Here is a 25,776-nt window from a genome sequence, read left to right as displayed (position 1 = left end):
AGCGGGAAATTTGAAGGATTCATCTTAAGCTCCTCTTCCTCCTCTAGTGATGAGGGACCCCCTCAAAGACGCCCCCGTAGAGCAGCTGAGACCCCCCCCCCCCCAATAATTGATCTCGTATGGACCCCACCACCAGACAATTTTGAGCCCCAGGTTCCTGAGTTTTTGGCCATCCCAGGAATCCAATTTGATTCCACAGGTCTCAGAGAAATTGACTTTTTCAAATTATTTTTCTCTGATGATTTTATAAATTTAATGGTGGACCAAACTAATTTATATGTCCAGCAGTTTATTGCTCAAAACCCCACGTCATTATTTGCTAGGTGGACCCCTGTAGATGCAGTAGAGATGATGACGTTTTGGGGTCTGGTGTTTCATATGGGCATAGTAAAAAAGCCAGAAATTAGGCAATATTGGAGTACAGATGTTCTGTACAGCACCCCACTTTACCGTATGGCCATGACCCGGACTCGTTTTGAGTTAATCCTTAAATTTTTGCATTACAACGATAATGCACAGTGCCCACCCAGAGATGATCCCACCTTTGACCCGCTATTCAAAGTCAGGCCGGTCATTGATCACTTCAGTGCCAAATTTGAAGAGATGTACATCCCAGATAAATTCATTTGCATAGACGAGTCCCTTATACATTTTAAAGGAAGGGTTAAATTCCGCCAGTACCTTCCCAGTAAGAGGGCAAGGTATGGCATAAAAATGTATAAGCTGTGTGAAAGCACCTCAGGGTACACTCACAGGTTTAGGGTATATGAAGGGAAGGATTCAAGAATTGAACCGCCAGAATGCCCCCCCTTCCCTCGTAGGTGTTAGTGGAAAAATTGTCTGGGATTTAGTGCACCCCTTCCTGGATAAAGGTTATCACCTCTATGTGGATAACTTTTACACCAGCATCCCCCTGTTTAAGGCCCTTGGTTCAAGAGGTACAGCAGCTTGCGGTACTGTGCGCAAGAACCAAAGAGGCCTCCCAAAAACGCACATTGCCCAAGTAATGAGAAGGGGTGAAAGCAGGGGAAATATGTTGTTGGTCAAATATAAGGACAAGAGGGATGTCCTTATACTGACAACAATTCACGGAGACAGTACCACCTCCGTCCCTGTACGAGGTACCAGTACCCACACCTCAAAACCTAATTGTATCCTGGATTACAATAGGTACATGGGCGGAGTGGATCTTTCAGATCAGGTACTGAAGCCGTACAGTGCCCTGCGGAAAACAAAAATCTGGTACAAGAAGCTGGCCGTGTATATCATCCAGATGGCACTGTATAACGCTTACGTGCTATTCCGTTCTACCAGCCAGAGGGGGACATTTATGCACTTTCAAGAGGAAGTCATAAAGGGCCTAATATTAGGGAACCAGCAGGCAGAGGGCCCCAGTACTTCTAGTACTGGCCCCCGTATTGTACCAGGGCAGCATTTTCCTGATGAAATCCCCTCCACTGGAAAAAAGGGCAGGACACAAAAAAGGTGCAAAGTTTGCTATAAAAAGGGAATAAGAAAGCAAACTATTTTCCAGTGTGACACTTGCCCCGACAAACCCGGCCTATGTATAAAGGAGTGTTTTAAAATATACCACACATCTATGGATTATTAGGTTCATAATTTCACCGTGCTTCGGGGGTCTTGCTAATGCCACATAGCACCCACCATTCATTCCACCAGAATCTGAGCCGCAAAATCCAAAAATCACTCCTTCCCTTCTGAGTCCTGCCATGCACCCAACTGGTATTTTTTGGTCACATGTGAGGCATTGCCGTACTCGGGAGAAATTGGGGCACAGATTTTGGGGTGCTTTTTCTCCTTCATACCTTCTGAAAATGAAAAATTTTGAGCCAGAACTGCATTTTTGTGTAAAAAAATGTAATTTTTCATTTTCACTGCCCAGTTGTATCAAAATTGGTGAAACCCCTGGGGGTTTGAAATGTACACTATACCCCTAGATAAATTCCCTGAGGGGTGTAGTTTGCACAATGGGGTCACTTGTGGGGGGGTTCCACTGTATTGGTGCTTTGGGGGTCTTGCTAATGCGACATAGCACCCACCAACATTCCACCAGAATCTGTGCTGCAAAATCCAAATATCACTCCTTCCCTTCTGAGTCCTGCCACTTTTTGGTCACACATGAGGCATTGCCGTACTCGGGAGAAATTGGGGCACAGATTTTGGGGTGCTTTTTCTCCTTCATACCTTCTGAAAATGAAAAATTTTGAGCCAGAACTGCATTTTTGTGTAAAAAAATGTAATTTTTCATTTTCACTGCCCAGTTGTATCAAAATTGGTGAAACCCCTGGGGGTTTGAAATGTACACTATACCCCTAGATGAATTCCCTGAGGGGTGTAGTTTGCACAATGGGGTCACTTGTGGGGGGGTTCCACTGTATTGGTGCTTTGGGGGTCTTGCTAATGCGACATAGCACCCACCAACATTCCACCAGAATCTGTGCTGCAAAATCCAAATATCACTCCTTCCCTTCTGAGTCCTGCCACTTTTTGGTCACACATGAGGCATTGCCGTACTCGGGAGAAATTGGGGCACAGATTTTGGGGTGCTTTTTCTCCTTCATTCCTTCTGAAAATGAAAAATTTTGAGCCAGAACTGCATTTTTGTGTAAAAAAATGTTATTTTTAATTTTCACTGCCCAGTTGTATCAAAATTGGTGAAACCCCTGGGGGTTTGAAATGTACACTATACCCCTAGATGAATTCCCTGAGGGGTGTAGTTTGCAAAATGGGGTCACTTGTGGGGGGGTTCCACTGTATTGGTGCTTGGGGGGTCTTGCTAATGCGACATAGCACCCACCAACATTCCACCAGAATCTGAGCTGCAAAATCCAAAAATCACTCCTTCCCTTCTGAGTCCTGCCATGCACCCAAATGGTATTTTTTGGTCACATGTGAGGCATTGCCGTACTCGGGAGAAATTGGGGCACAGATTTTGGGGTGCTTTGTCTCCTTCATTCCTTGTGAAAATGAAAATTTTTTAGCCAGAACTGCATTTTTGTGTAAAAAATTTAATTTTTCATTTGCACAGCCCAGTTGTATCAAAATTGGTGAAACCCCTGGGGGTTTGAAATGTACACTATACCCCTAGATGAATTCCCTGAGAGGTGTAGTTTGCAAAATGGGGTCACTTGTGGGGGGGTTCCACTGTATTGGTGCTTGGGGGGTCTTGCTAATGCGACATAGCACCCACCAACATTCCACCAGAATCTGAGCTGCAAAATCCAAAAATCACTCCTTCCCTTCTGAGTCCTGCCATGCACCCAAATGGTATTTTTTGGTCACATGTGAGGCATTGCCGTACTCGGGAAAAATTGGGGCACAGATTTTGGGGTGCTTTGTCTCCTTTATTCCTTGTGAAAATGAAAAATTTTGAGCCAGAACTGCATTTTTGTGTAAAAAAATGTAATTTTTCATTTTCACTGCCCAGTTGTATCAAAATTGGTGAAACCCCTGGGGGTTTGAAATGTACACTATACCCTTAGATGAATTCCCTGAGGGGTGTAGTTTGCAAAATGGGGTCACTTGTGGGGGGGTTCCACTGTATTGGTGCTTGGGGGGTCTTGCTAATGCGACATAGCACCCACCAACATTCCACCAGAATCTGAGCTGCAAAATCCAAAAATCACTCCTTCCCTTCTGAGTCCTGCCATGCACCCAAATGGTATTTTTTGGTCACATGTGAGGCATTGCCGTACTCGGGAGAAATTGGGGCACAGATTTTGGGGTGCTTTGTCTCCTTCATTCCTTGTGAAAATGAAAAATTTTGAGCCAGAACTGCATTTTTGTGTAAAAAAATGTAATTTTTCATTTTCACTGCCCAGTTGTATCAAAATTGGTGAAACCCCTGGGGGTTTGAAATGTACACTATACCCCTAGATGAATTCCCTGAGGGGTGTTGTTTGCAAAATGGGGTCACTTGTGGGGGGGTTCCACTGTACTGGTGCTTGGGGGGTCTTGCTAATGCGACATAGCACCCACCAACATTCCACCAGAATCTGAGCTGCAAAATCCAAAAATCACTCCTTCCCTTCTGAGTCCTGCCATGCACCCAAATGGTATTTTTTGGTCACATGTGAGGCATTGCCGTACTCTGGAGAAATCGGGGCACAGATTTTGGGGTGCTTTGTCTCCTTCATTCCTTGTGAAAATGAAAAATTTTGAGCCAGAACTGCATTTTTGTGTAAAAAATGTAATTTTTCATTTGCACAGCCCAGTTGTATCAAAATTGGTGAAACCCCTGGGGGTTTGAAATGTACACTATACCCCTAGATGAATTCCCTGAGGGGTGTAGTTTGCAAAATGGGGTCACTTGTGGGGGGGTTCCACTGTATTGGTGCTTGGGGGGTCTTGCTAATGCGACATAGCACCCACCAACATTCCACCAGAATCTGAGCTGCAAAATCCAAAAATCACTCCTTCCCTTCTGAGTCCTGCCATGCACCCAAATGGTATTTTTTGGTCACATGTGAGGCATTGCCGTACTCGGGAGAAATTGGGGCACAGATTTTTGGGTGCTTTGTCTCCTTCATTCCTTGTGAAAATGAAAAATTTTGAGCCAGAACTGCATTTTTGTGTAAAAAATGTAATTTTTCATTTTCACTGCCCAGTTGTACCACAATTGGTGAAACCCCTGGGGGTTTGAAATGTACACTATACCCCTAGATGAATTCCCTGAGGGGTGTAGTTTGCAAAATGGGGTCACTTGTGGGGGGGTTCCTAAATTTTAGCATCTTATGGTGCCTAGAAACCTACATGGTGCCTAAAAAATAATCTCATAAAAAGGAGGCTCCAAAATCAAGTAGGTGCTCCTTCTATTATGAAGCCTGTGGTTTGGTCAACGTGCACACTAGGGCCACATATAGGATATTTATGAAAACAAAAGAATTGGGGGAATCAATTTTTAGTCACATTTCTCTAGTAAAATCTACTGTGTTCCTTAGAAAAATGTATTAAAATTGCAAATCTGCAAAAAAAATGAAATTTTGAAATTTCACCTACACTTTGTTTTAATTCCTGTGAAACACCTAAAGGGTTAACAAACTTCCAAAATGCTGTTTTGAATACTGTGAGGGGTGCAGTTTTTGAAATGGCATCATTTATGGGGGTGTCTCACATACAAGTCCCTCAAAGTCACATCAGAACTGAACTGGTCCCTAAAAAAATCAGTGTTTGAAATTTTCTTGAAAATTTGAAAATTTGCTATTCATATTGTAAGCCTCCTAGTGTCCAAAAAAATTAAAAGGAAGTTGAAATAATGATGGAAACATAAAGTAGACATATGGTCTATGTTAGTTATTAACTATTTTGAGTGGTATGATTATTTGTCTCACAAGCAGACAATTTAACATTTTGCAAATTGCTAAATTTTCCATTTTTTTACGACATTTTGGTATTTTTCACAAAAAAACACAGACTGTATCGACCCAAATTTACCACTAATTTGAAGTACAATGTGTCACGAGAAAACAATCTCAAAATCACTGGGATAAGTAAAAGCAAAAAAAAGTTATCCCCACTTAAGTGATACCTGTCAGATTTGAAAAAAAGGGCTCTGTCAGGAAGGCAAAAACATGCTGTGTCAGGAAGGGGTTAAGGTGCAAACTAAATCCTGTCACTGATGGGTTAACATCGACTCCATAATCTTCCTTCGCTTCTGTCTCCAGTGGCTACTAATTTGATTGAGATCTCTGATGAAATACAGACATATCTAAAGGATATAAGGCAGCCTCTGGTTATTAAAGTGAAGAAACACTTGTGTATTTGTTTCTGCTGCCAAGTTTACTTGTGTGGATATAGCTGTTTAGACACAGTTCAGTCAGTGGAAACTATACTGGGCACTCAGTGGAAAATTGAATCTATTATTCAGCATGCTTGGGTATTTGGATTTTCCGGATAACTTTTTTTTTTTTTTTTTACTGTTCTATGGAGAATTACGCCTAAAATATAATTCACAACATTTAAAAATAATCCTGTAATCCTAACACTATCCATGTCATTCCCATCTCATCTCACAGTGCTCCTAATAGTTCAGCTTGGTTGGCGGTGCTCCTCGCAGTGATTTTAGGGATCAGTGCTAGGTGATTGTATCTCTGCCAAAAAACTTTATTAATGAGAATCAGAATGGAATGCAGGTATGAAAACGTTTTCAATAGTGGCTTGATTCATGTGTAACGCAGGCAGACTATAAAGGGATATGGGTCATTAGGTCGAAAGTGTCTAGGTTGACAGTCATAAGGTCTATTTCTTATTTTTTTTATTTTGAATAAATTTGCAAAAATCTCCCAAAAACTTTTTTTTACATTGTCATTATGGGGTATTGTGTTTGGAATTTTAGGAGAATTTTTTTTTTTATTCCATTTTGGAATAAGGCTGTAATATAACAAAATGTGGAAATGTGGAAAGCCATTGTCTTGTACTCACCAAGTTCTACAATTTTATAAATCTGTATGCTGAATAAATAGCAACGTACAACTCTTTTGAGGTTCTTCCACAGCTTTTCAATGGGGTTTAAATGTGGATATTGATTTGGTTATATCTATTTATTACCAGCCTTCAAATTGTAGATTTTCCATCCCTGACTAGAGTTCTTGAGGTTGCAGGATGCAAGATGGCGGCATCCATTGGCACTCTATCCCACAATGTTGCATCTTGCTTCTGTCTTTAGAGGCATAAAATATCTTCAACACCTAATTAGTGGCAGTCACATAAGACAAAGCCCTCTGAGCCATTTTGTCACAAAGGCCATTTCTCAATCCACAGAACCAATGTAGATCAGGGTTCTGGCCCAGCACTCCCAATACAGAAGTGGGTACAGGGACAGCAGTTTGGGACCTTTGGTGACTCACCTCATGTTTCTGAAACCATTCCTCAATGTGGTTCTATCCTTCCCTATATGGGTTACTGTTCTATTACCAAAGTTTTTCAACAACTAATAATGCTACCATTTTTATGAATACAATAATAATTCAATGAGACGATTCTCTCCTACACAAAAAAATTATAATTTTTAATAAACAAAAACCTTAAAAAAAAAAATCATACCAGATATCATATTGTTTTAACTGTTGGACACCTGGGTGTCTTTCAATGCTGGGGTTAATAAGCTTTTGATAATGGTGGCCCACAATCTGGCAAGCAGTATGACATGTCATTGCTTACTTTGCATGTACCTGCACTAAGCACCTACATACTTCCAACACCTGTTACCTCTTTCTGCTGGCCATCGATATCCATCATTATCATTTTCTTAAGGCTTTTATGCCATCTTAAGAATTGTAGGTTGATTAACCAAGCAGAGTCATTTCTTTTTCTACGACCGCTCTTCCTCCAGCTCCTCTTACAGTCCAGGTTTTCATTAACGAAATCTGCCAACTCCACATGGGTCCAAAGGTTGTTTTTGCTAAGAGGCATTCAGACAGCAGAATGAGTAATGCTCCGAATAAAACAACATCTCTCCACAGTGTGGCACCCACAATCAAACCCACAAGCTTTTCTAGTAAATCAAAATACTTGTTTTTCTGCAAGAAGTTGCTTCCAACTGGCAAAGTTATTTATAATAACATTTAGAGCCGTTTAGAGCAACTGGTCAAACTTATGGGTTCCTGGGCAGGGTGCTGTTCTCTAGTGTATTAAGTATTAATGAAACTCAACAGTCTTGATATGATAAGATATGACTCGGTACCAAATGACTGGTATCCAGGTAGAAGGTAGACCAAAAAATAGATAGTCAATAGATTGACACAAATGATTGACAGTCATTAGATATACAAGGTTAAAAGGTCCACAGACCTTTTTCTGGTCAACCATTTGCATGTTGACCTCTCGATCCTGTTGATCTTTTGTTGTCTTTGACCTGAGTCCAAGACTACCATTTAACTATCGACCTTTTGACCCTCTTGACCTATTCACTCTTGACCATCTGGTGTCAAACTGTTGACTATCTATGTAGATACTGTCTGTCTTTTAATCCACACCCAATGTGCCCCATAACTATTTTAACTGGGTCAACTAGTAAAGCCTCTTTGCCATTTATCTTCCTCTGGTCTTGTCTTTCCACAAACTTGCCGAAATGTAAGTTCGATTCCAACCATGGCCGTAACTGTGCTGAGTTTGTTTATTCTCCCCGTGCTTGTGTGGGTGTCCTCTGGGTACTCCAGTTTCCTCCTACATTCCAAAAATATACTCCTAGGTTAATTGGCTCCCAATAAAATTAACTCTAGTATGTCTGTGTGTGCGTGTACATGTGGTAGGGAATATAGATTGTAAGCTCCATTGGGGCAGGGACTGATGCGAATGTTCAACTATTCTCTCTACGGCGCTGCGGAATATGTGTGCGCTTTATAAAAACTGTTAATTAATTAATAAATTAATAAATAATATCGTTTTTTTAACTACGGCATTTCTCTGTCCGTACAGTGAATACAACCAAAATTTTACTAAAAGTAGAGTTCTCTTAATCAAGCATTTTTAACTCCATAAAGTGGACTTAAAAGGCTTTCTCCTAAATTCCAAGTAATACATTTAGGACACCCCAATCATACTGAACCAATCCTTTAAATAGCTTTAAATAGCTAAGCCCTACCCATGTTTAGACCCCAAAACTCATGTCAGTCCTGTGAAAGACTGTTGGTGGTATAGTCAGCCTTTACAGTTGGTGTAAAGCTGGGAATGAGCCCTGAGAGTTTTGCAAATATGAATATATTACAAAACAATTAAATGTACTTCCCTACCCTAATAGGTCTTACATATGACTTGTAGTATTATTGTATGAAAACAGCGTATAACATTTTTGACTTTGGTTTTCATCTGGTTCTTCAGCTTAGACTGGTTGCTAGGAGACCAGCACCAGAGAAGCCTTTTTGCCTGGTGGCCAGGAGCCCTGGGAGAGACGTTCTCTCAGAGGAAATTTTTACAATATTAACTGTTTCAATTGGTGAACGATGAGATTGTAAAGGTCAGCAGTCTAGGGTGCACGCACATTACGGCCCTGGTAAAAGACAATTGAATTTGTAGCTATAAATGAATTACGGCTTTAGGTGCATGGTAACTATAGAAAATCATCGGGTTGCTGCAAATATGATGCCCTGTACCATTCATAAAAACAAAATGAGCCCTTAAGTTACAGTCACATCTGCCCCTTTTGAGGTCAATTAATCTAGACTGTCAATTAATTTGGACTGTCTTTGTAAAGTTGCAAGGCTTGGCAGGTTTGCCATTTCACTTAGGACAGTTTATATTACAAATGCAATCTGCATTGTTAGTTTGAAATTCACACTGGATGCAGCCATTTTGGGAGCTGAACACTCATTCGGTGAAATCTCTGTAGCATTAGTCTCTTGAGTTTTTGTAGAAGGGATATCATTAGTGGGGTTAACAATATGGGAAGTACAGTAGTAAAGAGCAGGAGTGGAGCTCACTGTACTTTTTAGGGGTAAAGGCAGGTCTGCAACTGGGGGGGGGGGCTAGGATTGGATTGGAGGCCACTGTATGTGGTCAGAGTGGAGTGTACAGCAGGATTGGAGGCCACTGTATGTGGTCAGAGTGGAGTGTACAGCAGGATTGGAGGTCACTGTATGTGGTCAGAGTGGAGTGTACAGCAGGATTGGAGGCCACTGTATGTGGTCATAGTGGAGTGTACAGCAGGATTGGAGGTCACTGTATGTGGTCAGAGTGGAGTGTACAGCAGGATTGGAGGTCACTGAATGTGATCATAGTGGAGTGTACAGTAGGCACGAGGTTGGTGTTTGGGATCAGAGTGGAAAGCAGGAGTTGAAGATGGTTATAAGATAAATCCTGCTTCAGAGTGTCTGTGATTAAAAAAAAAAAAAAAAAATAAGTTCCCTGTTGTTCCATTTCCCAATTATATGTATGAGTGTTAGCAGCTCATCTGCATACCAGGCTGGTTCCGAGTGGGGTGCAACTGGAAATTCTGACGGGTCCTTGGATATACAGTATGCAAACTGTGCAGGCCTCATGAAATGTAATTGTTGACCTTACATAAGGACACAGAGATTGAACATGTGGACTGATGGAGCCGCCTCCATGTACAGAAAAATTACAGTTAGGAACTGATTGCTTGATTTCTCTCTGCTTTTTGGCGTATTCAATCCCGGACTATATTTCTGCCTGTCGGAAATATTGTCAGTGTTCGACAAGAAAACTGTTGGTGGAATGTACATTTGACCTATTCAATTTCCGGTCCGATCTTCTGACTTTTGTAAACATTCTGAAAGTCGAAAAAGACATGTTTTGGCGAACCCACATTTTTTTTGTTGGAAACGGACGCTAATTCAACAATTTACTGGCCGTTTTCGACAATGCAGATTCAACTTTTAAAATAGTCAGATCTTTAGAAAAAAGAATAGGTCCTGAATAGGTCCTGGCTGATACTTCCGACTATTGGAAATATTGTCCAGGATTGATTATCCCCCCCCCCCCATTATCTCACTCCAAGATATGATAAATCTCCCCCTAAGAACACTGAAGAAACACAAACATATGAATCAGGGGTGTAAATAGAACTTTGTGGGCCCCATAGCAAAATTTTGAAAGCTTCAATGACCCATTGAGTTTGAAGAAACTCAGGAGCCCGAGGTGTGCTCCCACCACCCAATGCGTGACCTAAATCCCGCATAGGGGGTTGTGTGATTGAATGGATCCTCTCCCAAAGGAGAAGGGCCCTGTTACTCCCCTAACCCCTCTCAGCCATAAGGCCGAAGAGGGGAAAAAAGGGATCGGTGGGTCCTCTTCGCCGAAGCTTAGAGAGACCCTCTTTCCTCAACCCCCGGAAGGGTTAGGACGGTGGGTCCTCCGCACCCGAAGGTGTGGAGAGACCCGCAGTAAGCTTCCCTCCGCCTTGCGGCTCGGGTCGCCCTCGAGGGACCAAAGCTCTCCCCAAAAGGATGAGAGCTTCGGTACATTGGGGAGTGGATGGCCCATAAGGGTCAAACCACACAACCCAAAAAAGTGACAAACTAGAGAAAACAAAGAACGTGAAAAGTGACAAACGTGAGAGGGAAAAAAAATAATTGGTACACTTCAATGACCCATTGGTGGACAGAACATAGAGTGATGAGAGATAGGAGACAAAGCTCATGGATCTTACAACCTAAAGGATTGAGGTGAACAACTGATGTTTGCTGAGTGTGTTTTTTGATGTTATCCATAATCTATGGTAGTTTATTATTTAGTTGGTGTCCGATTTTAAAGGGACACATAAAAAAAAATCTAAGTTGACCCACTATGAAAATGCATCATTTAATATTCGCAAACATATAGTTACAAGTTCCCCTGACCAGTCAGAACTTGAAATATGACATCACACCCCAATATGCTTCAGTTCTTAGCTTTGAAGTTCTAACACTTTGGTCGTCCCCAAATGTTGATGTCTAACTCTTGCTCCTTTACCTCCGCAGTTTGCCTACGCCGTTTCAGTACTGAAAGAGTGCTCTAAAATGCGTCCTGCAGACCCGACCATTCCCCTTCTCGCTGCCAAGGTTTGCGTTGGGCCACTGCACTGGGTAAGTAAGCTGAAGTAATGATTCTTACATAATGCATTAAGCACAGCGGTATGGTGCCATAGTGCATAAAAATAGTTTCAGAAATCATGCCCCAGCATTTACAGCTGGAGAAGGATTACTGAAATTGCATTTATTCTAAAAAAAAAAAACCTGAATAAAATATCATGAAACAGCGTAAAGATAATCCTGTAAGGGGACATTTAAAAATGAAAAGGGTTTCCCATAACGGAACCTGTCAGACAGCAGCTTCAGCTGACTAATTAAGCTGATGCTGCGGCCTCATTCGCTCAAGTTGCTATATTTATGCTAGAAAGTTTCAGCATTTTAATGAGAGCATCTTTGATCCAGGATTGTCTTAGCATTCAAGCTACAATAATACGCAGACCCTAATTGATTAGTATGCAGCTAACTGGGCTGTGTGTCCTAAACAATATTACTATTATACAAGTTGGCATTGGGATACGTCTTATATGGGTCAAAATGCTCCCTTATTGTACTCAAGTGAGCCAAAAAAAGAGGCAAATCAGAGAGAAAACAACTGTGTGAAAGCATTTGTGTTGTAAAACTATTGTTAGTGGTTACATTCACTTCTAAATACACCTTGGACAATTTCACACTGTTGCCCGTCAGTGGTTGTGATTAACTCCCAGTCAGTTGGTGGTTATGGTTATCTCCCAGTCAGTTGGTGGTTATGGTTACCTCCCAGTCAGTTGGTAGTTGTGATTTCCTTCTAGTCAAGTGATGGTTGCTATTACCTTCCTGTCAGTTGGTGGTAGTGATTTTCTTCCAGTCAAGTGATGGTTGTTTTTACCACCCAGTCAGTTGGTGCTTGTGATTTCCATCCAGTCATGTGGTGGTTGTGATTACCTTACAGTCAGATGATAATTGTTAATACATTCCTGTTAGTGGATGGTTGTGATTTCCTTCTAGTCAAGCGATGGTTGTGATTAGCTTCCAGTCAGTTGGTGGTTGTGATTTTCATCCAGTCATGTGGTGGCTGCTATTACCTCCCAGTCAGTTGATGGTTGTGATTACCTTCCAGTCAGTTTGTGGTTGTAATTTTCCTCCAGTCATGTGATGGTTGTGATTACCTTCCAGTCAGTTGATGGTTGTGATTTTCTTCCAGTGATTTGGTGGTTGTGATTACTTTTCAGTCAGTTGGTGGTTGTGATTACCTGCCAGTCATGTGGTGGTTGTGATTACCTTCCAGTCAGTTGATTGTGATTTTCTTCCAGTCAGGTGGTGGTTGTGATTACCTTCCAGTCAGTTGACAGTTGTGATTTTCTGCCAGTCATTTTGTGGTTGTGATTACCTTTCAGTCAGTTGGTGGTTGTGATTATCTGCCAGTCAGGTGATGGTTGTGTTTACCTTCCAGTCAATTAATTGTTGCAATATCCTTCAAGTCAGGTAGTGGTTGTGATTACCTTTCAGTTGGTTGATGGTTGTGATTTCCTTAAAGTCAGTTGGCGGTTGTAATTTTCATCCAGTCAGGTGATGATTACTTTAATCAGGGTCATTTGGGTAGTTTCTGTTGTCATTGTGATTTAAAAAGAGTAAACACAGTTTGACAATAAATGGCTTCACCCAACCACTAACCATGAGTAAAAGAAAAGTTTGTGAGTTATCATTCATATTCTCTGACAAATGGCCAGAAAATCACACATTCTGCTGGGGTATGTCAACTTCTGAGCACAACTGTGTATTCTTATATATTCAGTTGCAGGCCTATAATATATGGAGGCTAATACCTGTCATTAAGGGCCTTATTTTGGTTCACTCTTTCTGACAAATTTCTTCTTAGATGGACAAAACCATGTGCACTGCAGGTGAGGCAGATGTAACTTGTGCAGAGAGAATTAGATTTGGGTGGGGTTTTACTTCAAAGTGAGATCTATATTGCAGTGTAAAAATAAAGCAGCCAGTATTTACCCTGCACAGAAACAAAATAACTCACCCAAATCTAATTCTCTCTGCACATTTTACATCTGTCCCCCTGCAGTGCACATGGTTTTGTCCATCTAAGAAGGATTTTGTCAGAAAGAGTGAACTAAAATAAGGCCCTAAATGTCATTTCAGCCAGCTCACTCTTTGCATGACTTTCTGGTGGGAAAGCAAAGCCGAACTGCATATACTCAATGTAAATGCAAATATTAAGCAGGTGGTGCTTATAACCGCTGCTCTTGTGTCTCAGTACCCCCCGCTAAGGCCCATACACTACTCACACTCTATGATTCTCTCCATTTATCTTTCCCGTTATCATTTCATATTTGACAAACAATTCTGTGCCATAACTAGTGGAGCAAAACTGTAATTTGGACGCATATAATTACAGATATGTTCACAGTTTCCAGGACATTTCACTGCACATACAAAGCAAATGACTACTTGTCATGTTTGTACAAACTCGATTCAAAGGGAGCATTTTTTAATACATTCCAAAAATAAAAATTACATTTTACTGTTGTACTTGTTAATGTTGGAGCAGCAAAGATCCTCTTTCTAAATAGTGTGTATACCAGTAGGTGAGTCAATGTCTATGAATAGGAGGAGAACCTGGTGGTAGTGAGAAGGGGGGGGGGGGGGGGGGGGGGGGTTGGGGGGTTTGGTACAGAGTGACCAGTTGGCTAGTCAATGTCTATGTATGGGAGGAGAACCTGGCAGTGGTGAGGGGGCGGAGTGACCAGTAGGCTGGTCAGTGTCTACGTATAGGAGGAGAACCGGGCGGCAGTGAGGGGGTGGGGTTGGGTGGGGGGCGGAGTGACCAGTAGGCTAGTCAATTTCTGCTTTATACACATATCCTGGAGATAATTTTGTACAATATTTTTACTAATTTTTGTGCATCTACAGTAACACAGTTTCTGTACATTGAACATCAGAAAGTAATGGTATCACTATATATTAGAACAAGAAAAAGAAGGGTGAAAAAAATATTGAAGTCCTTTTTTAAATGTGCTACTAAATGCAATGAAAAACACATATAAAATGTTTTTAAAAAATGCTGCCATCACCCAGATCAGGTGGGATTTGTTCCCGGGAGACAAGCATCTGATAATACCCGTAGGGTTTTTGACCTCCTTGACTCTCTATCAAAAGATCAGGGCCTTCTCTTGCTATCGCTTGATGCGGAGAAGGCCTTCGATCATCTCAATTGGACTTATATGCAGTCTTACTGAAATTTGGCCTGAGAGATCGGATACTCTCATCGATACATTCTATTTATAGCTCACCTTCTGCTAGGGTCTATAGTAATGGCTTTCTATCTAACCCTTTCTCAATCTACAATGGGACTCGCCAGGGATGCCCCCTCTCTCTCCCTATTTTTGTATTGGCACGGAAACCACTAGCAGCCAAGATACGCACGGAAACAAACTTCCCTGGGCTTTCGTTTGGCTCGGATTCTCACAAGCTCTGCATGTTTGCAGATGATGTTCTCCTACTAGTATCTAATCCAATTGAATCTCTTCCCTACCTACATAATATCCTAGACTCGTACTCATTAGCGTCTTATTATAAACTGAATACATCCAAGACTGATGCCCTTCCCATTAATCTAGACCATTCTATCGACACTTTACGCTCCCTATACCACTATAATTGGAAATCTTCTAAAATCCGCTACCTCGGTGTCCATGTCCCCCCCTCCTCTTCCTCAATTTTTTATTCTAATATTCCCTTACTTTTGAGTTTGATCTCTTTCCTGTCCAAGTCTTGGCTCAACTATGATATTTCCTGGTTGGGCCGGATAGCTGCCTTCAAGATGTCACTACTCCCTAAACTGATGTTCCTTTTCTGTACAATCCCTTACAATTTCCCAAAAATATATCTAGACAAAGCCAACTCTATCATGACATCATATGTATGCGCATCTCGACCCTCCAGATTATCTCGCGCCAAAATGTGCCTGCCTAAAGCGCGAAGTGGCCTTAACTTACCTAACCTAGCGCTATATCAGGAGGCGGCCCTACTGGCTCACCTAAAGCACTTCTTCTCCCAGACTACTAGGGGGAGTTGGACGGGATTGAAGGAGATGACCTGCCCCAAATTTCCTCTAAGTGATTTATTTTGGTTACCCCCGAGCCTACGTCCCAAATCCCTAAAATTACTCCCATCAACCCGGACTTCCCCTGCTGTTTGGGACAAACTGACTCATACTATCACTAGTAAATTTCACCACCTACCCTTAGTTTCCCTTCATACTGTGGCCTGTATCCGCCCTAACTTTAACCCGACTAAATTAATTAAAAAGGGAATTAAAACACTAGGTGACCTACTGAATGGACCCCTCTTTAGCTCTTTTCCAGAATTGCAGCAACGTTTCTCACTCCCCGATATGGATACGCTACAATATTACCAAGTTATGCACTGGTGGAATAGCCTCTCTATCACCTCTGTTGTATTGACACCCACCCTGGAACAGTTAGTTGATAGGCTTCTTAGAGGGGAACATCGAGGAGAGATTTCCTTTTGGTATAGAACCCTTGTAGACCTGATCCCCTCCCATAAGTCCAAAGCTCAAATCAGATGGGAAGCTATTGGACAAGTACTACAGGAACCTCAGTGGAAGAAAATCTTTATCTCTTCTTATACAATGTCCAGATGTTTAAATCATTCTGAGATGCATATTAAACTGCTACATAGATTATATCTCACACCGGACAGATTACATTCAATATGGCCCTCATGCTCTAAATTCTGCTGGCGCCTCTTTGGTGAAGTTGGCCATCAGTTCCATGTGTTTTGGTCTTGCCCCAGTATTGGCCCCTATTGGAAAGCAGTCTTCGGCCTAATAAATAGGGTTTTATCCCTATCCCTCCTGCCTTCGCCCCTCATAGCCCTTCTAAACGGTTTCCCTAACTCAGTTCCCCCCCTGTCTGCATTACGTATTAGGCCACATATGCATCGCAGCCCGCGCTGCGCTAGCACACTGCTGGAAGCAAGTAGCTCCTCCCTCTTATCTCAGGGTTGTGCGTAAAATTCATATGCACTTCCTAATGTAGACTGATTGTCCCCCTAATCACCTCTTTACACCAGCCTCCTTAGCCCGTTGGAATCCCTGGAGAGTGTGTATTACTACTGGTGAAGGTACTGACCTCATAAAACAAAGTATGTGTGATCCCTCTCCCCCTGACACCCCAGCTCCCTAAAAAAATTGGGTTCTATTTCTCCATCTATGTTACGTAATTATAACCTGATCTGTTAATGTCTTTACTCTGTCATATGCTATTTGCCCTTTGCATTGTTTTAGGCTGAAATATGTTGTACTGAAATTATGTGACTGCATTAGTGACCGTTTGTTCGATCGTTCGAATTTTTGAACGTAATTTCTGGTCCTGTTCCCCCTCCCTGTTTTGTTTCGCATAATGTAAAAAATTTATTGAAGTTGAAAAAAAAAATGCTGCCATAATACAAGCCTGTAAGCATTAGTGCAGCGGCATCTCTACAAGGAGTAAAATCAGTCAGACCAGTTCAAATACTGGGCAGTGTTCCAAGGCTCATCTGGTGAGGATGACCTCATTACACAGTGTGACCTCATTACACAGTGTCCACCTTAAGCTCCCCCATTCACGTTTGTCAACAGTTTTATTGTTAAAACATTAATTACACAATTTTAGTAATTTATTTTTTAGTTCGCTTTTATCTTCAAAGAAAGGCTTGTGACTTTTCCAAATTACATCCGTAAAGTAATCACAGCGCCTCGTTTTGTCCAAATTTTGTAATGTTACAGCCTATTTCCAAAAATACATCTGAGCCACGTTCTCACGTTCCTTCATTACGCACAGTCTCAGAGATCACTTGCTACATCTGAGCCACATTCTCACGGTTCCTTCATTACACACAGCCTCAGAGATCACTTGCTACATCTGAGCCACGTTCTCACGGTTCCTTCATTACACACAGCCTCAGATCACTTGCTACATCTGAGCCACGTTCTCACGGTTCCTTCATTACACACAGCCTCAGATCACTTGCTACATCTGAGCCACGTTCTCACGTTCCTTCCTTACGCACAGTCTCAGAGATCACTTGCTACATCTGAGCCACATTCTCACGGTTCCTTCATTACACACAGCCTCAGAGATCACTTGCTACATCTGAGCCACGTTCTCACGGTTCCTTCATTACACACAGCCTCAGATCACTTGCTACATCTGAGCCACGTTCTCATGGTTCCTTCATTACACACAGTCTCAGAGATCACTTGCTACATCTGAGCCACGTTCTCACGGTTCCTTCATTACACACAGCCTCAGATCACTTGCTACATCTGAGCCACGTTCTCACGTTCCTTCATTACGCACAGTCTCAGAGATCACTTGCTACATCTGAGCCACATTCTCACGGTTCCTTCATTACACACAGCCTCAGAGATCACTTGCTACATCTGAGCCACGTTCTCACGGTTCCTTCATTACACACAGCCTCAGATCACTTGCTACATCTGAGCCACGTTCTCACGGTTCCTTCATTACACACAGCCTCAGATCACTTGCTACATCTGAGCCACGTTCTCACGTTCCTTCATTACGCACAGTCTCAGAGATCACTTGCTACATCTGAGCCACATTCTCACGGTTCCTTCATTACACACAGCCTCAGAGATCACTTGCTACATCTGAGCCACGTTCTCACGGTTCCTTCATTACACACAGCCTCAGATCACTTGCTACATCTGAGCCACGTTCTCATGGTTCCTTCATTACACACAGTCTCAGAGATCACTTGCTACATCTGAGCCACGTTCTCACGGTTCCTTCATTAGACTCTGCCTCAGCATTCTCTTACTAAGTCTGAGCCACGTTTTCATGGTTCCTTCATTACGCATTGCCTCAGAGATCACTTGCTACATCTGAGCCACATTCTCACGGTTCCTTCATTACACACAGCCTCAGAGATCACTTGCTACATCTGAGCCACGTTCTCACGGTTCCTTCATTACACACAGCCTCAGATCACTTGCTACATCTGAGCCACGTTCTCACGGTTCCTTCATTACACACAACCTCAGATCACTTGCTACATCTGAGCCACGTTCTCACGTTCCTTCATTACGCACAGTCTCAGAGATCACTTGCTACATCTGAGCCACATTCTCACGGTTCCTTCATTACACACAGCTTTAGAGATCACTTGCTTCATCTGAGCCACGTTCTCACGGTTCCTTCATTACACACAGCCTCAGATCACTTGCTACATCTGAGCCACGTTCTCATGGTTCCTTCATTACACACAGTCTCAGAGATCACTTGCTACATCTGAGCCACGTTCTCACTGTTCCTTTATTAGACTCTGCCTCAGCATTCTCTTACTAAGTCTGAGCCACGTTTTCATGGTTCCTTCATTACGCATTGCCTCAGAGATCACTTGCTACATCTGAGCCACGTTCTCACGGTTCCTTCATTACGTATTGCCTCAGAGATCACGTGCTACATCTGAGCCACGTTCTCACGTTCCTTCATTACGCACAGTCTCAGAGATCACTTGCTACATCTGATCCACGTTCTCACGGTTCCTTCATTACGCACAGTCTCAGAGATCACTTGCTACATCTGAGCCACGTTCTCACGGTTCCTTCATTACACACAGACTCAGAAGTCCCTTACTGCATCTGAGCTACGTTCTCACGGTTCCTTCATTACGCACAGTCTCAGAGATCACTTGCTACATCTGAGCCACGTTCACACGGTTCCTTCATTACGCACAGTCTCAGAGATCACTTGCTACATCTGAGCCACGTTCTCACGGTTCCTTCATTATGCACAGTCTCAGAGATCACTTGCTACATCTGAGCCACGTTCTCACGTTTCCTTCATTACGCATTGCCTCAGAGATCACGTGCTACATCTGAGCCACGTTCTCACGGTTCCTTCATTACACACAGCCTCAGAGATCACTTGCTACATCTGAGCCACGTTCTCACGGTTCCTTCATTACACACAGCCTCAGATCACTTGCTACATCTGAGCCACGTTCTCATGGTTCCTTCATTACACACAGTCTCAGAGATCACTTGCTACATCTGAGCCACGTTCTCACAGTTCCTTCATTAGACTCTGCCTCAGCATTCTCTTACTAAGTCTGAGCCACGTTTTCATGGTTCCTTCATTACGCATTGCCTCAGAGATCACTTGCTACATCTGAGCCACGTTCTCACGGTTCCATCATTACGCATTGCCTCAGAGATCACTTGCTACATCAGAGCCACGTTCTCACGTTCCTTCATTACGCACAGTCTCAGAGATCACTTGCTACATCTGAGCCACGTTCTCACGGTTCCTTCATTACGCACAGTCTCAGAGATCACTTGCTACATTTGAGCCACGTTCTCACGTTTCCTTCATTACGCATTGCCTCAGAGATCACTTGCTACATCTGAGCCACGTTCTCACGGTTTCTTCATTACACACAGCCTCAGAGATCACTTGCTACATCTGAGCCACATTCTCATGGTAAGTACATTACACACAGTCTCAGAGATCACTTGCTACATCTGAGCCACGTTCTCACGGTTCCTTCATTACGCACAGTCTCAGAGATCACGTGCTACATCTGAGCCACGTTCTCACGGTTCCTTTAATACACTCTGCCTCAGCAATCTCTTACTAAGTCTGAGCCACGTTCTCATGGTTCCTTTATTACAACTATCAGAGCACAGCAAACATCTGCTCAATGTCATTTACTTGCAGTCCTGTCCTTGGACTGGAAAGTAAAATTTGGTAGATAGGGTTATGTGTTTTATACCTGCCAAATGTGGAGTCTTAGAGGACACACTGACAAACTATGAGTCCATGCTGGCTTTTGTCCAAAAATGAACTTAACTGCTGTATTTTGCCTTTGTGCGGTATATTGCAATAGTAGTTAGCATTCCATCCAGTGAGCGGTGCATGGCCAGAATAAGAAATGATCAGTATTTACTGCAGTGGCATATATAGAAGCAGACAGGGATTTTGTTACTTTGTTAGACAGTACACTAATGACACTTTTAGTCTAGAACAAGTGCAGTATAATCAAGGTACAGTATGGGACAGATTTGGATCATTGGCATGACCCAAATAATAAATAGCTTTTATTCATTTGCATTTTATTGGAATAAGGAGTTTTAAGCTGGCCATACATCTACAGATTGATTGTGCGATCTGGCTGGTTGGAACAAAAACCTGGTAATATCTGAATGACAGTTTGGCAGTTTTCCAGCATTTCAAATCAAATGGTCAACTGTCATTTGCCCTCTTCCTTTACCAGGTTTTTGTTCCAACCAGCCAGATCGGACAATCAATCTGTAGATATGCACCGTTCGATAAAATTGTCGGGATCGCATGATCAAATGGAGTGGCCAGGAAGTGTCCAGAACTCTTCAAGAATCGGATGTCGCCGTTTAGAAAAATCTCATGCGCACAAAACAGCATTCGACCACACATACAATTCGAGAAATATTATGTGCAGCACATAAGACCGTGAGACGCGACATTCGAGCGGCGTGGCCGCGCATCGCCTCGAATGGTACACATTTTGTGCATACAATCGTTTGATTTCTCGGCAAGATGAGGTCGAAATCGAAGGATTGTAAACAATATCTCACAAGTGTATGGGCAGCATAAGGTGGCGTAGTCTGAGCTACAGGCAGGTCTTTCAGATAAAGATACTATTTACTACACTGTCGGAGCCAACCAACGGCTTTATTCAGATGTGGTCACAAAGCCAGGGACGGGTTTAGGGGTCAGGCCGCCCCTAGGCAGAACATTGTTGAGCCCCCCCAGTACCTGATTTTAGCCATGCAATACTAGGTGAGGGGTCTCTGGTCTGCAATGCCCAGTATGCCCGACTGTTGCACTATGGGTGCCCTAGAGCATATAGAGCTCACCTCATAGCCCGGGCTGATGGGCGGTTGCTGCTGCTTCCTTTTGCCGCCATCATCCTCCTCTAGTGGAGCTGCCTGGCGTCTCACCATGACTCCTGCTGCGGATTACACAAAGAGATATGGGGGTCCTCATTGGTGGTACCGGGGAGCAGGGACAAGCGTCAGGGGATGCTAATTGGGACCTGACAAAGGGGAGCAGACTTCGGTTATGGCCGCGGAGCAGCACTCAGAGAACGGGAGGGGGCATGGCTCCGGACAGACCAGTTTGCCGATGAGTCTCCGGAGGGAGCGTTTCCCTTGGTGGTCAATAGGTCAATGAGAAGATGGGTCCTGCTTGATGTTACTCACCCTGGCCTGGTGCTATCTTGTATGAGGGATTATGGTGGAGGGGGAGGAGGAGGGAGGCTTGTGCCGCCCGCAGAAGGTGCCGCCCCTAGGCCCGTGCCTCATAGGCCTATTGACAAATCTGGCCCTGCACAAAGTGCAAATTGGTCGACGGCAGTTGCACCAAGAAATTAGTCGCGTATTGAGTTACAGGAAGGCAACGTTTGGAGTCGGTAATGGGAAGTTGTTGGCCAATCACAGGTTTGTCAATGACGTTCAGATGGCGTTTCATGGGTGTGCATAAATTAGCAGTTGCGATCTTACTACTGGAGAGCCCTCTGCATCCTATCTCCGCAAGCACTCATACTCTTCCTTCTGACATGATCTACGACGTTGACGTTGGACGTTGGTATCAGCAGTTGTACAACGTCAGACAGAAGAGACAGTAGTTGCCGTCCCTATGCTCTGGTTACCTTCTGACCATATTAGTGTATAATTGCAATGGCATATGGCAACAGCAATCTCAAGAACAATGATGTCCGAATTAGGCCCCATTGAGTTGTTTAGTACATATGTAACACCCCCCCCCCCCCCCCCCTCCGGTACTGAGTATGGCAGAATATGCCTACAATAGTCACAGTTCACATATTTCACATTTACCCTGCTCCGGCTGATCATGGGTGAGGCAGTGGGTCCCCTGAATACCCAGGCGTTTAATTGCATAAGAGGTGCGGTAGTGGTCTACTAAGTGCCAGTGTAGCACAGAATGAATTGTACCAGACAATCAAAAACAGAATACACAGTTTATATAAATTCCAAACAGGGATATAGCAGGAATAACAATTGATTACTTGCCCCTCCCCTCCAGCAAAACACTGGTAACAACAATTATTATTATTTTTTTAAAGGGCAATCACTTACAAGGCAAAACTATGCCTTGTAAGTGATTGCCCCTTTAAAAAAAAAAATCAGAGTTCGGCCGGCAACCCGCACAGCCGCCGAGCTTAGAGGCTATTACAGTACATGTGGCCGCTGATGTTTCTTTATCAAAATGCTGGTGCTCAAATGAGACGGATTCTTTCTTTCTGGCATCTTAAGTCTGACGATGGTCAAAATGAATTAAAATGGGCAAATAAATGTTACACCCTGCCCTGCCGCCTACTGAGAGCTGTATGAAATAGGTATTATTATTATTATTATTATTATTATAATTTTATTTATAAGGCGCCACAAGTGTTTCGCAGCGCCGTACAAAGGAACAATACAGGGAGACAAAACTTGGCATAACATTGAATAAATAACAAAAATACAGTACAAATAAAGAGCACCACAGTTCAACATACAACTAGAGGCTTGAGGCCAATGATGGAGATGAGTATGAAGATGGTCACTGAGTGTTGGAGTAAAGGAGAGCTGTGAGGGAAATGTGAAGAGAAGTGGGCTTTGACAACAGGAGGGAAGAGGGCCCTACTCAGAGGAGCTTACAATCTAGTAGGTAATGCCAATATCACAATATACAGTATATCCTATAACACAGTGAGCCCCACGTGTACCTCTTCAATAATGTAGAGAGTTCCTGTATGGCTAGTAAATCCTACCTCTATTTATAAAGCGTTACCTCCCAGCCGCCCATAACCTCTTGCTATTATTATTTGCCACTTTTAGATATAAAATTCAACCCTCTGTTTTTTCTTTGATTGGAATGAAATCGCCGATATCTCCCGTCAGGAAGAGCGAGTGGGGACGGAGCTGTGTAACTGCACAGACCGACATTGTACGCTGGAGTTCTAATGATTGCTGTTTGTTAAAGGTGAATTAATGCCCGAATTTCATGCTCCAGTTCTAGTGGTTTATATCTCAGCCACGTTAGTGCGCATCTGGCACACAGGATGTTCCTAGGTGCTGTATTGTTGCATCGTTCACACTGAACCTCTGAAAAGGGCCGCGTGTGGACGTGGGAGAGAGGGGTGAAATGAGGACAACTCAATGTACAGTTCATTTTACCTATATATTGGATTTCAAAGTAATTAATGATAGCACAAAGCAGAATCTCAGGATAAAACGGAGTTAATAGGCGCCTGCTGAGCTATCATGCAATTACATCTCTGCTCAGCAGAAGCTGGAAGAACAGAGCAGCGGTTATGTGCTGTGGTTAAAGGGACAATGAAATGGACACTATGTCGATGTTGTACGCGGTGGAGCGATTGTGATGCTGCTATCCATGCATCTGAGTCGCACCGCGCATGTGCCACCATGTTGCTTCAAGCACATCTCCCGTTTTTTGGGACTGTCCCGCATCCCTCCGGGGGCTGGCTGTGTCCCGTGGTGGAGGGGCAGTTGGAAGTCCCTTACTACCAGGGGAATAGAGGCTGTATGCATGTGCAAAACGTCTATTCAGGGGCTGGGGGCATGGGTACTCACAGATGTAAGACCAGTGGCGGTTTTTACCCATGGGCTGCAGGGCTGCAGCCCCCCCAGGTAACATCCACCACTGTAGTGAAGCCAGATGCAGTCTGTGAGACTGCACTGGCTTCACTATGACTGGCTGTGACTTCCTATTGGAAGTCCGGCCTGCCAGTCACCAAGGCAGTCCCATTGGGAGGTGTTCCCTCCCTCAGGGATGCCTCTCTATGGGCTGCCGTGAGCATGCACAGTACCCATATCTGCACTGCGCATGTGCTGGTCTCAGGCGCCGGGACCGTGATTTCCCTTCTATGGGCTGTTTCTGAAACCGCCCATAGAAGCTGGCCACATGCACAGTACAGAGGTCGGTACCGCGCATGCACCAGTCCGGGTGGCCGCCATCAAAGTACAGGTGTCGGAAACACGAAGGGGCCAGGAGGAGCGGCGGCAGCGGCGGCAGGGGGGATGCCAGCATCATGACCAGCGGCAGCTCCCTCCTGCAAAAAGGTACCAGCCGCCACTGTGTAAGACACCAAAGAGGTGTCTTAGATTTGCGAGCACTTGTCAAATCCACGATCATCAAATTATTTTGTGTCGAAAAGCAAGGCGGCGATGGATGAGTACGCAAATCATCCATGTTACATCTGCCACCCCCCTACAGTGCACATGGTTTTGCCCATTTTGAGAACAAATTTGTACTGCAGGACCATAGAGCGATGTAGTGAGGGGGCTGGGGGGGCAGGGGGGGTGCATGGGGGCTGGGGAAAGCCCAGCAGCTTACCTTAGTTCTGGGCTCCCCCAGCATGGCGATCAGAGGTCCCGGCAGGGATGACCATGGTCCCGGAGCTTGGAGATGATGTCATCTACAAGCGCCGCCTCGGTCTACACTGCGGGTAGGCACCGCAGTGTAAACAGGGTAAATCCTAGATCTGACCGGTCTTGGATCCTTGTTCCAAATGCCGGGTTGGATCCGGGATTTTTGGTGAAAAGGGGTATAAGATGACCTGAGACAATTTAGGATCAGGATGTATCAGAGCTTTCTAGGCCTATTCTTTGTGTCACTTCCGATGGAGCACTATAATGAAGATGATATAACTGGAGGCTAAGACATGGGCCCTGATTCATGCCTGCACACTGGGCTGCGAGTATTCAGAGACCAGCGAGCATGTATATGCAAGCTCTGGCGAATGAACACCCCCCACACTCTCCCGCCCCTGTGCGCCGCTGTGAACATGTTAGCAACCATTCACACAAGGTAAAAATCATTCCCCATTGTATGATATTTCTTTTGCTCGCAGCGCTGAGTGCGCCAGGACTTACTTGGTGCCGAGATGACGTCAGCGTCCCTCCCAACGGTCATAGAATGACTGCCGTTACTGAGAACACCCAGAAAATGCTGGCGGCCTGCCCCCAATTGGCCTCCCACTGTCAATCAAACAGCGAGTGGCTTGCTCGCACAGAGGCCTCATACATGGTGGACCTCTGATTATCACTTAGGCTACGAATTCGCAACCCAGCAAACAAAACTGAATCAGGCCCATGGTCACTAAAGCTTCTAAAAATTGAGAGGCTTTAGGGAATTTACCCCTTCATATGGTGTTGAGGATGATGATGATGTTGTTGTAGAATATGAGTTGTATCCAGGAATAGTAT

At 43.7% G+C, this 25,776-nt stretch overlaps 1 protein-coding gene across 5 annotated transcripts in view; it reads left to right on the top strand.

The window, feature by feature from the left end:
- Nucleotides 1-25,776, top strand: part of TTC7A (tetratricopeptide repeat domain 7A) — a 368,146-nt gene that overhangs the window by 133,739 nt on the left and 208,631 nt on the right. For 3 of the 5 annotated variants that reach the window (XM_083175292.1, XM_083175294.1, XM_083175296.1), the window contains exon 11: nt 11,436-11,540. The exons of the other annotated variants lie outside the window; for them this stretch is intronic. In XM_083175292.1, coding sequence (XP_083031418.1) covers nt 11,436-11,540 — 105 coding nt within the window. The remainder of the gene's footprint in view (nt 1-11,435; nt 11,541-25,776) is intronic. 5 annotated transcript variants of the gene reach the window in all.

This window comes from Crinia signifera, chromosome 3 (assembly GCF_055691185.1).
Source record: "Crinia signifera chromosome 3, ASM5569118v1, whole genome shotgun sequence".
NCBI classification, from domain to species: domain Eukaryota; kingdom Metazoa; phylum Chordata; class Amphibia; order Anura; family Myobatrachidae; genus Crinia; species Crinia signifera.
This window is presented reverse-complemented; position numbering and strand designations above follow the sequence as displayed.